Source organism: Lithobates pipiens, unplaced genomic scaffold (assembly GCF_037356315.1).
Source record: "Lithobates pipiens isolate NorthernLeopardFrog02 unplaced genomic scaffold, aLitPip1_a1.2 Scaffold_18, whole genome shotgun sequence".
NCBI lineage: Eukaryota > Metazoa > Chordata > Amphibia > Anura > Ranidae > Lithobates > Lithobates pipiens.
Genome location: NW_027507758.1, coordinates 128196032 through 128209049, shown reverse-complemented (window position 1 = coordinate 128209049; position 13018 = coordinate 128196032). Strand labels below are relative to the sequence as shown.

The window sequence follows — 13018 nt, the reverse complement described above, 5'->3', positions numbered from 1 at the left end:
ATCAACTCCATATTGTCATATTACAGCCAGGTTTGAATTATGGTAGGCAGGGCCAAATTTCTGTTTTGCCACAGGCCGTTGAGTAAGAAGCAATCCTCTAGGGTGAACTAATCAAATTTTAATGATTTTAACAAACTTTCTCTGTTTTAAAGAAACTGCTGTTAGCCTTACTATACCTATACTCCTTTCTTATGCTGATTTCTATGTGGAAGCTCTGCCTTTATTATAGCAACTGTGCAATCTCAGTGTTGTAATTAGGAAAGCTGCAGTGTCTGCATTCCCCTGTGTGTGGATGAGCCTTAGAATATAAAATACATAAATACATTCTTGCAGCAAGGGGTGCTTGTAGTGCAAAACTTCTAGAAAAAGCAGTGAGACAGTCACACTAGCAGACAATAAGATTTTTGAGAAAGTTAAGTAAACACACAGTATACAGAATGCCCCAGACTGAATATTGTGATTTCACTTTTTTTTTAAAAAGTTTTCCTTTACATATATGTAGCCGTTCACATGTAAACTCATCAGACCTTAGGCACTGACTGGCAAGTGGAACATTGCAACAAGAAGTCTATTAAGATGTTTATAATGTTAAATCAAAATTGTGAATTATTTAGCGGATGGGAAAATCAGTCTCCTGTCCAAGATGGAGTTGATGATAAAAGCAGATGTGTGCTTTATATGCTTGGATACTAAAATATTTTTCCTTTGCTTATTTTAAAAAACAAAAGCATTAAAGTTCAAGCTGGCGATTTGACATGTATAATGGATATGGAAACCTGCTAACTCAGGGGATTTGTCCTTGAGTTATTTCTCTTCTCCAAATACATATTCGATATTAGATTAGCTCCATACCATACACCACCATTTCTACGTTGTTAATTTTTTTAAGGAAACCAGTCACATCTCTCAAACAATAGCATAAGGCACCATAAGGTATTGGCAGGGCCACAGGTATCTTTGTTATCAGTAAGTCCACAGTGGGCCTTATCAATCACCGACAACATGCTGTACAGCAGAGTTTAAAATTTGGGGTCACAGCAAATTTTAAACTCTGCTGTACAGCATGTTGTTGGTGATTGATAAGGCCCACTGTCTTTGTCTTCCCCCCTTATTGGGTGGATCAGCTAAACTAAATAATGCAAGAGCTCATGGTTCCAGATATTAAAAGAACAATGAATGGTTGCATCACAAGATAGCATAGTTGCAAAGTTGTCAACCCTCTTGCTTTGCATTACTTTATTCCTTGGCACAATGCTGACTAGAGATGACATGTGCAGGTATGTTTAACTGTTTTAAGTGTTTGCATGAGTTTTCTCCTACTGTTCAAATACTAGCTGGCTAACTGCCCTCCACCAAAAACTAGCCATAGTGTCTATGTGCAGGTTTGTATAACTACGGAAGAGGCATTAGAGTGCACATGCATTTGAAATCTTACATTGATGCAAATGGTCTATGTTAAAGTGTCATTAAATCCAGACTATGAAAAACGTTCATTACGTGCTATATAACAGAGTGTTCATACTCACAAAGCCACTAAAGCATTTGTGTTCTGTAGAGTGAAATATACCTGGGTGATCCTGCCTTCAGCTGTCCCCTCCAGATTCTCTGTGTCCCCTCTGCAGCCTGATATTGTGGTGTCCTCTACTGATCATGCTCAAATTTCAGTTCCCTTCTAAGCCTTTCATTTCACCTTTTCTCTTATCTGTGCAGCCCACATAACTATAAAGTCACACACGTGGGCATATGTGCATTGGTAAATTACACTCTCCTCTTCCCCTCCTTCTCCCTGTCCTCCTATTGCTAAACACTTTGGGGGCAGGAAATAGTATGTTGATTGATTACATTCACTAAGAAACTCACTAAAACACTTAATGTAAATCAATATTAAATATATCTAATGTAATTGATAATACCTGTAAAGTAAAAACAAAAAAGCCTTAGCTGCAGATGCTGTCTAAACAAAATGAAAGGTAGTGTTAATCATCTTTGACTCTGTCTGCAGCATACTAATGCACAGCAAATTCACAATTGATATTCAGTAAATATTTATTGGGAGCTGTAAATCAGTTATTTGATATTTATATTTTAATTGTTTTTTTTAAACTGTTTTTTTTTGTTATTTGATTGACACAACACCAATCAGGGCTGTGGAGACAAACACTCACATCAGCAGAGTAATAGAAGCCCCTCCCAAAGATCTTTGCCTGGAGATACCAAAGAACAGAGAAAGATCATGTGACCATACAACAGCGCTGCAGGAATAAGGTACTTTAAGGATTAAAAAAAAAAGCAAAAACAAAATACAGCGCCATCATATATTTGATTTATATGAATGAATTATAGCAATTAGCACTTCTCTGTTTCGTATCACTTTAAGTTCTGTGAAATTTGTTCTCACTCAATAAATTTTCTTTTGCAATGCCTTTCTGTACTGATAGATGGTTCATTTAAAGACATATCACTCTTGTTACAAGTTTATTTCCCTATCATTCCAGAAATCCTCAGACTAAGACCCCTTTCACAATGGGGTGCTTTAACTCTGTTTAAGTAGTGCTTTTCGGCCACTAGTGGGGCGCTTTTAACCCCAAATAAGGAGTTAAAAACTCCCATGTTGCGGCATATTCGAATCGATTTTCACGCTGGAGCGGTGCCCTGGCAGGGCGTCAGAAAAAGCTCCTCCACCGCTTCTCCCTATTGAAATCAATGGGCAGCGCTCCGGCTGCGTTTTGTGGGCGTATTTAACCCCTTTTCGGAATAGCGTCGCTAAAACAACGTTAAAGAGGTGCTAAAAATAGCGCCGCTTTACCTGCAACGCCCGGGGTGGCTCGGTGTGAAAGGGCTCTAAGAGAGGATTGATCAGAGGTTTATAACATTCCCCTCTCTACCTAAAACAACCAAAAAAGTTTTAGATATACTTAAAGAGGAAATAAAACCCACAATACTTACCTCTCTTTCAAAGGTGCAACATTTCCCCACTGGCATTGGCATCTTCTACCCAGCATATTCTAGGTGCTGAGCTGCGGCCATCTTCATTGGTCAGCACAGATGACTTTATTCCTGCGCATGCGTGAGAGCTCAGTCATCCAGGTACACAGGCTCTGTGATGGGCTCTACATGTGATTCACCTACATGACATCACTGCCACAAGCTTTGCCCCAATGTTATCACTTTGAGCTGATGAAGTGGTAATTTAAAGCAACGAAACACGTTTTATTTGGTTAAAAAAAGCAATTGGATGTTTTACTAAAGCAGACGACTCATGCCTATCCTTTGAACAATGGCACCACTGCCGCCACTGCCAATTGAACTACCTAGGGGCCCTTTTTGTGCTGATTCTTTCTACTACTAGTATCTGTGATGCAAAGTAAACTGAGCTGTGTTCTCCCAGCTCAGTGTATATACTAAGGAAGACTGTGAGCAGGCAGGTAGGTTTATCATATTGCAGAAGAGACATTTCTTACTTGCTCACAGTTTTTGAAAATGAGACTTTAGTTCTGCTTTGATAATAAATATATAAACATTTGTATTACAAGGGTATGAACTCATGTCCTTGTAATACAAACCAAGGCTAATGGCATTTTTTGAGAACTTTATACTGTACTTTAATTCATCTAATTGCATTGTCTTCATAAAGACATGAAACATATGAAGTGCCCTTGTGAGATTACAACATTTCACACTGAGATTCCTCCACAGTGAACTCAAACTACTTACCAGGTACAGATGTTCCCAAGGCGACAAACACGACAGCAGTAACAGAATCCTTCAAGCCAATAGTACATCCAAAATGAGAAGCTAAATCCCCAATGAAAGCTGTCAGGAGGCCAATCATTGAAATGGACACAATGAAACAGGCCCATCCATTCCAGTACTCTGTCGGCGGGACAAAGGCAAAGAGAACTTTCCAGAACACGGTTAGAAAATGCATCACATAGTCAAAGCAGGATGGCAGTTTTTCTTCTCCACATTCATCATCGTCATCATCTTCCCCTGTGAAAAATAATAATGACTATAATGATTAAAGCTGATTATTTACAAGTGTGCGAGTTGCCATTAAATCACAAACATCTGAAGGATCAGACTGGATTAGATGAAAAAACATCCATCCCACAAACCATTTATAATATGTAACACAGCTCCACAGATGACAAACAATCAGACAATTGCTTATATTACCTAGAGCTAAAAAGATATATTAAAGAGGAGTTCCGCCTGGGGGAAAAGAATTAAAAGTCAGCAGCTACAAATACTGACTTAATATATGTACACGTAACTGTCCAGCAAGCCCACAATGTTGACACCCCAGCCGATTTTTTGATCAGCTGTCAGGTGCTGCTGCCTCCATTCATAATAAGGGAACGCTACTGCATATGCGCGAAGCACGCTGCACTTTCTAACTGGCCCAGCAGCGGAGGAAGGAGGAGGGAGGCCAAACATCCATGGCACAGTCTCTCGGAAGTGGGGAAGGATACATGACAAAAACAGGCACCTGTTGCCCCCTCCCCCCTAAAAGGTGCCAAATATGACACTGGAGGGGGGGAGGAAGCAGATAAGCAGAAGTTCCACTTTTGGGTTTTCTGCTATAAGTTAACTCTGAATTGCACCCATGCCACTTTACTTAAAGGGGTTGTAAACCCTTGTGTTTTTTCTATACATTAAGGTGAAAAAACACCTGCCAGTGACCGGCCCCCCGTTTTCCTGTTGGTGGAGACGTGCTCTCCATCTCTCCATGGGGTTCTGGCTCTTGACTGGATAGATTGAGAGCAGCGCAGCCATTGGCTCCCACTGCTGTCAATCAAATCCAACGACGAAGGTGCCGGGGGCAGGGCCGAGTGCGGCACTTGTGTCCATGGATGCAAATGCTGGACTCTGGAGCGCAGCCACAAGATAGCCCCCTGGGAGAGTGCTTCTCCTAGGGGGTTATCTGATGCAGGGAGGAGCCGCGAGAGCCACCGGAGGACCCCAGAAGAAGATGTTTGGGACCACTCTGTGCAAAATGAGCTGCACAGTGGAGGTAAGTATGATATGTTTGTTATTTAAAAAAATTAAAAACAAGCCTTTACAATCATTTTAACTTTATCTAGAATGTTGGCAATTCACTCCCAGAAACTGAAAGCAAAATCATAGATATTCCTCCTATGCACATTAATTATTTTAGTCATATACGTACATAAGGGTTTTCCTCTGATATCTGAAGATTCCCTCATCAACCATTTTATACATTAGGAAAATAAAATTTCTGTTTTGGGTAGAGTTGGGCAGTTGGATGTGAATTCTTCTGGCCAGTATGTAATTACTGGGACTAATACTTGGAATTTTTAGTTACACAACATTTTATACTCTTCAGTGGGTGGTTAGTTGATTGTATAAAAAGGTTTCCATTTTTATAGCTAATAAACATATCTTACCATGTGGTAGCGCTTTCTATAGTCTGAAATCAATATACCATAACCTGCAATACACCTTTAATTCTAAAATGCTTTAAAATAAACCTATGCTTTGTCCATGAAGGACAAAGTAACAAGTTCACTTTACTGAGAAGCTGCATATACTTACTATTCCTTTGCTCCCCCACTGCTCTAGCACCGGTAGCGAAAAGAGCTTGCCCTGTATATTCCTAGCTTTGACTTGGATCATACACATAGTTGAGGATCTTCTCCCCATCCCCATGTGGCAGTGTTGGGTGTCTGAGTGGAAAATCAGTAAGCATCATCCCAGTAAAGTGACAGGAAGGGCAGTGATTCATATGCTCCTCAAAGGCCTCATGCACAGTGTGCCTTTAGTTCACTGGGCATTTAGTCCATCATATAGGTGTGGGCAGATGCACAGGCACACCATCTAGCCCCGCTACTAGCAGCCTGTGAAACTATGAAAGGCTAAAAGCTGCTGCAACTTGACTGGCCTGGTGCACTGATTGGTACCAACATTTAGCACAGTATGCACCCAAGGAAAAATGCTTGTAGTGGAAGCCGTATGTCTGTAATATAAGCAGAAACCTTCCAGGCATTAATCCCTGAGAGCATGCTGCACCAAATGTTAGTATCACTCTGTGCTTCAGCAGCTTTCAGCCTCTGACAGAATGTAAGAGACTACCAGTAGCAAGGTTGGATGGGGCATCTGTGATTTCCACCCACATCTAAACTTTGGGATCTCATGCACCAGGGCTTAAAGCCCAGTGTGCATGAGACCTTACCTGGCAGAACCCTGGCAAAACTAGCAATATTTAATTGTTTACAATGTCTGGGCAGAGGAGCCACAAAGGCCAGCAGATATAGTTCTTTTTTTGGCAGTAGGGAGTTCTTTAACAGATAGACTTTTCCCTAAGAGATATAGCAATAAGATGTTTATACGTAGGCTGTAAAGGACACCACAATGCTTAGCTAATTGTTTTACGAACTAACCTTTCAGTGGAATCTTAAATGGTATATGCAACAAAGCCATTATTATATTTAAAAAACCTTACTTACCTGACTGGCAGCACAGTCGCTGTAGGTCAATAAACAATGGGCATGTTTACACATGGCATTGGTTATCGACCTACAGCGACTATGGGCTATTTATATACACTTTAAACAAAACACATGATTTAAAAGGCAAACAAAGCATTTTGGAAATATTAAGCCTATAAATTGCTGGAACAGTACTTGATTTGACTTTCACCCAGACTTGGATGAAAGCAGTTATAGACATTCATGCTATGTGGGTTTCTGGAATGTAATTGCAGTGTAGCTCATACAGTAACTTTTTAATGAGTATTATATACTATAATTGTCATCTACAATCACATAAATCCTTTGTTGAATAGACTCGTTTTGGGAAATGAGCACTGACATTTTTTTTGTCTTTATCCAAATATTCATGTAGCTCAAAAAAAAAAAGAAGCAAATTGGTTATTATATTAGACAGGCAAAAGATAACTCTAGTTTTAAATAAATCTGGAGCTGTAGAACCAACAAAAAACCTAGGAAGTTCAAAACTTTACATATGAATCTCATTAGGTACCTGAAAAATAAAGATACCAAAGAAAACCTTGAATCCACTTTGTGCGACTACTACAGAAAAATGTGAGAACACAATATATATACGGTATATACAATATTTGTACATACACACATTTAAAAGACCTATATATTTGTACATATACACATTTAAAACACCTAAATCCACCCGAGAGCAATACATATGCCACCTAAAAAATCCAAGATGGAACAATGTTCAATCACAGCAGCTACAGAGTGGATGCACTATGTGCACAAACTACAATTCAAGGTACTTTAGCAGGATATTCAAAGTTCATAGGATTTTAAAACGTTTCTTATCTATCCAAATAGAGACCAAGCAGCATCCCAGGAAGCTGAGTACTCGGTCAAGTTTCAAATCATAAGACCCTTGAATATCCTGCTAAAGTGACTTGGATTGAAATGTAAAGCACTGTATACATTTACGGCGCTATATAAGTACCTGTACTAATAACAATACATAAATAAGAGAAATTTGTGTTTATTCTTGAATGCAACTCACCTGGAGTCAATGCTGTTGGAACTATGCTAGGTGACTAGGAAACTATTATCAGTTTACAATCCAAAATATGGTATTGCATCAGTGTGCAAACTGTGCATCTACATTCGTATATGTAACTGTTGCCTGTTCTATGCTTTATCTCATAGGCAAATCTCAGTATTTTATATCTTGTCCACTTATTTTAGACAGACTTGGCAGACTGGGATTTTATCTAACATTCAAAGGCAACCTTTACCACTATACATTTTGTGGTAGTATACCCAACTACTGACAGACCCCCTTTGTAGACAAAGGGGAAGTGACTGCTGTATTGCATTATGCAATCTGAAATGTGCTAAGTTTTTTTTTTTTATGGAAACTGACTTATCTCCAAGAGTGAATGGGACGTATAATGATTTACACCTGTATATATGTGCATTATATGGATGCTAGCCTTGAGGTCATCAAGATAAATGTTTACATAAGAATGATTTATGCACATGTGCTTTTCATTAGTTCAGTAGAATGCCTGTGAATGGATAGATATCATATAGATGTTTTGCTGTAACTACTAGCAACCCATGGGTGATTGGAGAGGACCGCCAAGAAATGTGTTTTTTTTTAATAGTTGTTTATTGAAGATAAAAGTATACAAGTGGAGGCTTCACTTGTATACTTTTATCTTCAATAAACAACTATAAAAAGCATCAAGTGAGATTTTTTTTCTGGACACCGGGCGCTCCACTCCGATCACCTAAGTGTTCCCTGCAGTAACGCCCTTATTGTCTCTATCAGAAAGGTAGCAGCCCTAGACCCCAATGGTGTTTATCACCTACCACCTTCAATTGGGATATAACCCATTGGAAGTGATTCACTCTACTCCACATAGAAACCTGCCACTAGGCAGCCTCCAGCGGCACCAGTCCAGCGCTGTCTTCCATCCAAACTTGATACCAGCAACCCGTGGAATACAAATATCGTCCTTTGCGGTTTTTGATTAAACAAATGCAGCACCACCCTTAACCACTTGCCTACCAGGCCAATTCTGATATTTCTCTCCTACATGAAAAAATCCAAAATTATTTTCTTGAATTACATAGAACCCCCAAACATTAAATATGTTTTTTTTTAGCAGAGACCCTCGAGAATAAAATGGCAGTCATTGCAACTTTTTCTCTCGCACACTATTTGCACAGTAATTTCTCAAATGCATTTTTTTGCTTTAAAAAAAAAAATACAGTAAACATTTTTACTGGTTACATGTTTTGAGTTACTGAGGAGGTCTAGGGCTACACATGTGTGGTTTGAACACTGTTTACATATGTGGGTGCGACGTACGTATGCGCTCGCTTTTGCAAACGAGCACACGGGGACAGGGGCAATTAAAAAAAATATATAATTTTATTGTTAATTTTACTTTTATTTTTCTACTTTGACACTTGCAAACATTCTTTGTAATAGGAATAAGCATGACAGGTCCTCTTTACAGTGACATATGGGGTCAATAAGTTCCCACATCTCACCTCTAGGCTGGGAAGCCTGAAATAATTAAAAATAAAAAACAATCTCAGCTTCCCAGCTGAGGTGGTGGAGTTTTTTCTAATGCAGAGGCCAGGCATGATGTCATTACATCGCTCTCGACCTCCGAACAATCATAGAGACCCATCTGGTCTGACGCAAATCTCTATGGTCAGCATCCAGGGCTGGCAAATCCTTTCTCCGGTTCACTGATGGTAGCCGCGAGCCCGGAGAAGCACCGGAGGGCGGCGGGAGGGAGGAACATCCCCTCTCGCCACCTGTAAGAATGATCAAGCGGCTGAACAGCCGCTATGATCATTCTTAAGCTGAAGGGAATCGCTGGCTGAAAAAGAAGATATCTGAATGATGTCTGTAACGGCAGGCATCATTCAGATATCCCCACTCAAAGTCAAGGATGTCATATAACGGCCGGCAGGCGGGAAGTGGCTAAAGGAAATAATACTGGCTCCTTTATTGGATTATAAGTGTGCAGTGCCTATCTGATATTCTGTATGATTGAAATCAGAGGATTTTAGGCCAGTGGAAAATTGTAAAATCAGTAAGATTATAGATTGTGTAAACTATATAATTAACTTTTTCAACAAATGTACAGTATATGTTGCACACATTTTGTTGAAAAACAATATACTAAACATATACATGTATTAAATGTATATGCATATGCCAGTATAGGAAGGGAACATCTTATTAATACAATCATAACATCGTAAGTGGTTTTAGATGTTTTTTATAGGTCTACAAACTGTGGTGTATTTTGGTTTTGTGCTTCCCTAGGCAAGACTAAAATCGGGCGCCCCCCCTCTAAATTTGTCCCACTCTAGCCGCGGTATATCATTCTTGTTTCAGGGTCTGATGGGGAAGCTGCAGCCATTCACAGTGGACAGCTGTGGTTTCCTCATCAGACCCTGAGACATGATTCGTCCAAGTGCCATATATAGAATTACTGACCATGATCTGACATTTGCAGTGATACCTCACATGTATGGGACGATCGTTGTTTGCGTGCGTGTGGGAGGAGGGGGGCACTGTAAATTTTTTTCTAATTACTCATACATTTAAAAAAAAGAATGTTTTACACTGTTGCTTTAATTTTTTTTTTTTCATGTGATAAGTTTAATTACTGTCACAAGACATATAAACATCCTTGTGACAGCAATAGGCATGGGGTAGGTACTCATTATGGAGAGATCTTGGGTCTATAAAACCCCAAATCCCTCCTCTGCACGTAAAAGCATTCAAAACACCAAGATCTTTGTTTTTGAATGCTTTAGATATAAAAAAATTGGTGCCAATAATTTCCGAGTAAAACTGGAAGTGATGTCATGTCCTCTTGTTTACTGTTACAAACAGCCAATCAAAGCCACTGCCCCCCCCCCCCCCCCGAAAAATGCTGCCCAAGGCAAACATCTTGCTTGCCTCACAGTAGATGCACCCCAATCTCAAAATAAAAAAGTGATTTGTATTAGTGTACTGCAGCTTTCTCGTTGATGGCTATGCAGATAAATATATTCAATGTGGAGCATATATTGTATTTTTCTATTTTTTCTGTAGTATTCACAAATAGTAGATACAAGATTTTCTTTAGTATAAAACTGGAGCACTGTAATATGCATATGATGTCTAGCAAAAGTGTAAAGTTAAATAGGTGCCTCTAAGCAGCATTAACATCTATGATAACTATTTGCTGAGTAACTGGAGGAGGGGTCTATGTATCCTAGAGGAAGATGTTAAAGTGGGGCCTCAGCCTTCATCGCTTTCTAGTGGTGTCAAAGAGTGCAGCCCTCCTCCTTTCTCCCACATGTTCCTATTGGTCAGTGAGATATATACATGGGGTCAGGAGGGACAGAATGCTCCAACACCACCAGGAAGTGACAGCAAAGCAGGCAGCCTGGAAGCTAAAATGCACCTGCATTTTAATCTCTTGCTAAAGTGATTTAATGTAATTTACACATTTAAAAGAGCAGTTCTTCAAAATATATCTTGGGAAAGGGAAGACACTGATGGGGTGAATCGTTCACTTGTATTAGGGCATTTAGTGCAAAGATCCACATTCCAAATTACCAAACACTGACCCATAGTCTTATGCAGTTTTACTTCTCCTTTAACAAGTCAGAACCTAGCAAAAACTGAACTATCAATTTGTGTTGGATTAGTCACTTTAGATTTTAATGATTAAAGGACAAATAACTTTGTAAAAAAAAATACGCCCATCATTCCAACTATAGTTGTTGAATGTCCTACTTGCCTAATCTCAGTAAAAGAATATCCCCATGCCACGTATCCATCTTGTTCTCCACTGTTAGCCTGCAGCTAAGAACCGCTGCTCTCTTTGTGACAGCTCTGTATCAGCAAAATTTATACTCTCTGTTGATTGCACAGCTATTATTTATCGGACTCATTGGGTAGTGTGCCAGACTGCTGTGGTGAGATTACTATCCTGTCACACAGCACCAGTCCTGCAGGCTAGCGGTGAGGGATGGTTAAGTGGCAGTGAGATGGCAAACACTCCTTGTCTATTTGGTGTACTCTAGAATAATGGTCATGTTTTTTTTCAAGATATTTAAAACCATTTCAAGCTATATTTCAAGACTATTTAAGCTTATTATTATTTATCCTTAATAATATCAATTCACGTAACATATTTTACAGCACTGCCATTTATGGTTAACATCAATGTAAAACATCAGGCTCAAGGGCAAATGTTTTTCCCATAAAATAATCACGGAGAAAAGCTAATCTAATCGAGAAACATTTTTGTTAAGTTTTTCTAGAACACACTGCGTTTATTTAATGTTGTCTAATATAGGCCACATAATGTAATTTACCTAACCATTTTGCTTAAATTCATTTATATGTATGTAAACATTCCCCTACTCTGGAGCTAGAAACATATAGCATTGTTTTTACATTCGGAGCACACGAGAGCAATACTTGTTATATATTTGCTGTAATCTGCCATCTCAGGTAAAAAGAGGCTTAACTGCCTCCTTTAATCAGGAAACACTCAGATGAGGAAATAAATCATTTGCAATATATCTGCAAACATTACTTTTAAAGCATATAAAAAAAATGTGGATTAAGCTTTATTTTTCCCTTAAATTATCTCTCCCTGTAAGATCTACTACAGTGAATGCATTTTCAAAGGCCTATATGAAAGTGTCTAATTCCTGGACTTTGCTTAAAAAATAAGATTTAATATTCCTAGAAATGGGGAAATATTTGCATAATTCTGACATAATTTCTGCTGTCAGACAAAAAGCCTCCTTTGACCACTCATTACATGAAATCTTTATATGTTTATATTACAAACCATTATACGCAATGTCAGTGTGGCAGCCCATGAAATCACTGCAATTCGAGCAAAATTTCCTGTTGCTACATCATAAAATATAGCACCGAAGCATAAATCTCTCCAAAAGCAATCCCTTTAGGGAATGATTAATTTGGCTTGTGTTGGATTGAACGGGAGGATGTATATGGGCTTTTGGGATAAGCTGTCATAAGCAGGATTGAGAGGCAGCTGGCAACATCTGCACTGAGAGTCACAATTAAGTTAATCACAAAAAGAAGTAACATAAAATGAAAAATTGCTTGGAGCTCAGTCCAAGTGACCTCGAACAGTCTCTGCAGACTTACTGACACTGACTGTAATGTGCCATCTCCAAATGCACACGGGCAGGGCTCTGTGGCATTTGCCTTTGATGACTGTAATGTAATTCAAATCTTTAATTGAAAGAATCCACAGGAGACAAAACAGAACATCTGATACTAATAGCAGCATCAGTTGTTGTCCTTCAGAAGAGCAGTCTCAAGTTCAGATTCATATTTAAGTCAGTCAAAGTGCAGTTATTCTTAAATGACTAAAATGTTGTAAAGAGCAACAAGAAGATACCAGGGGGATTGCGATTATCTTACAGCAATCATCTACTCTTTTAAAGTTTTTTAAGATGGCATCAAGGCAAGAGCACTTTTGACTAAT

At 39.0% G+C, this 13018-nt stretch overlaps 1 protein-coding gene across 11 annotated transcripts in view; it reads right to left on the bottom strand.

Moving 5' to 3' along the window:
* The window catches only part of LOC143987408 (sodium/calcium exchanger 1), a 688674-nt gene that overhangs the window by 17485 nt on the left and 658171 nt on the right, over positions 1–13018 (bottom strand). For all 11 annotated transcript variants that reach the window (XM_077486095.1, XM_077486102.1, XM_077486100.1 and 8 more), the window contains one exon: positions 3715–3990. In XM_077486095.1, coding sequence (XP_077342221.1) covers positions 3715–3990 — 276 coding nt within the window. The remainder of the gene's footprint in view (positions 1–3714; positions 3991–13018) is intronic.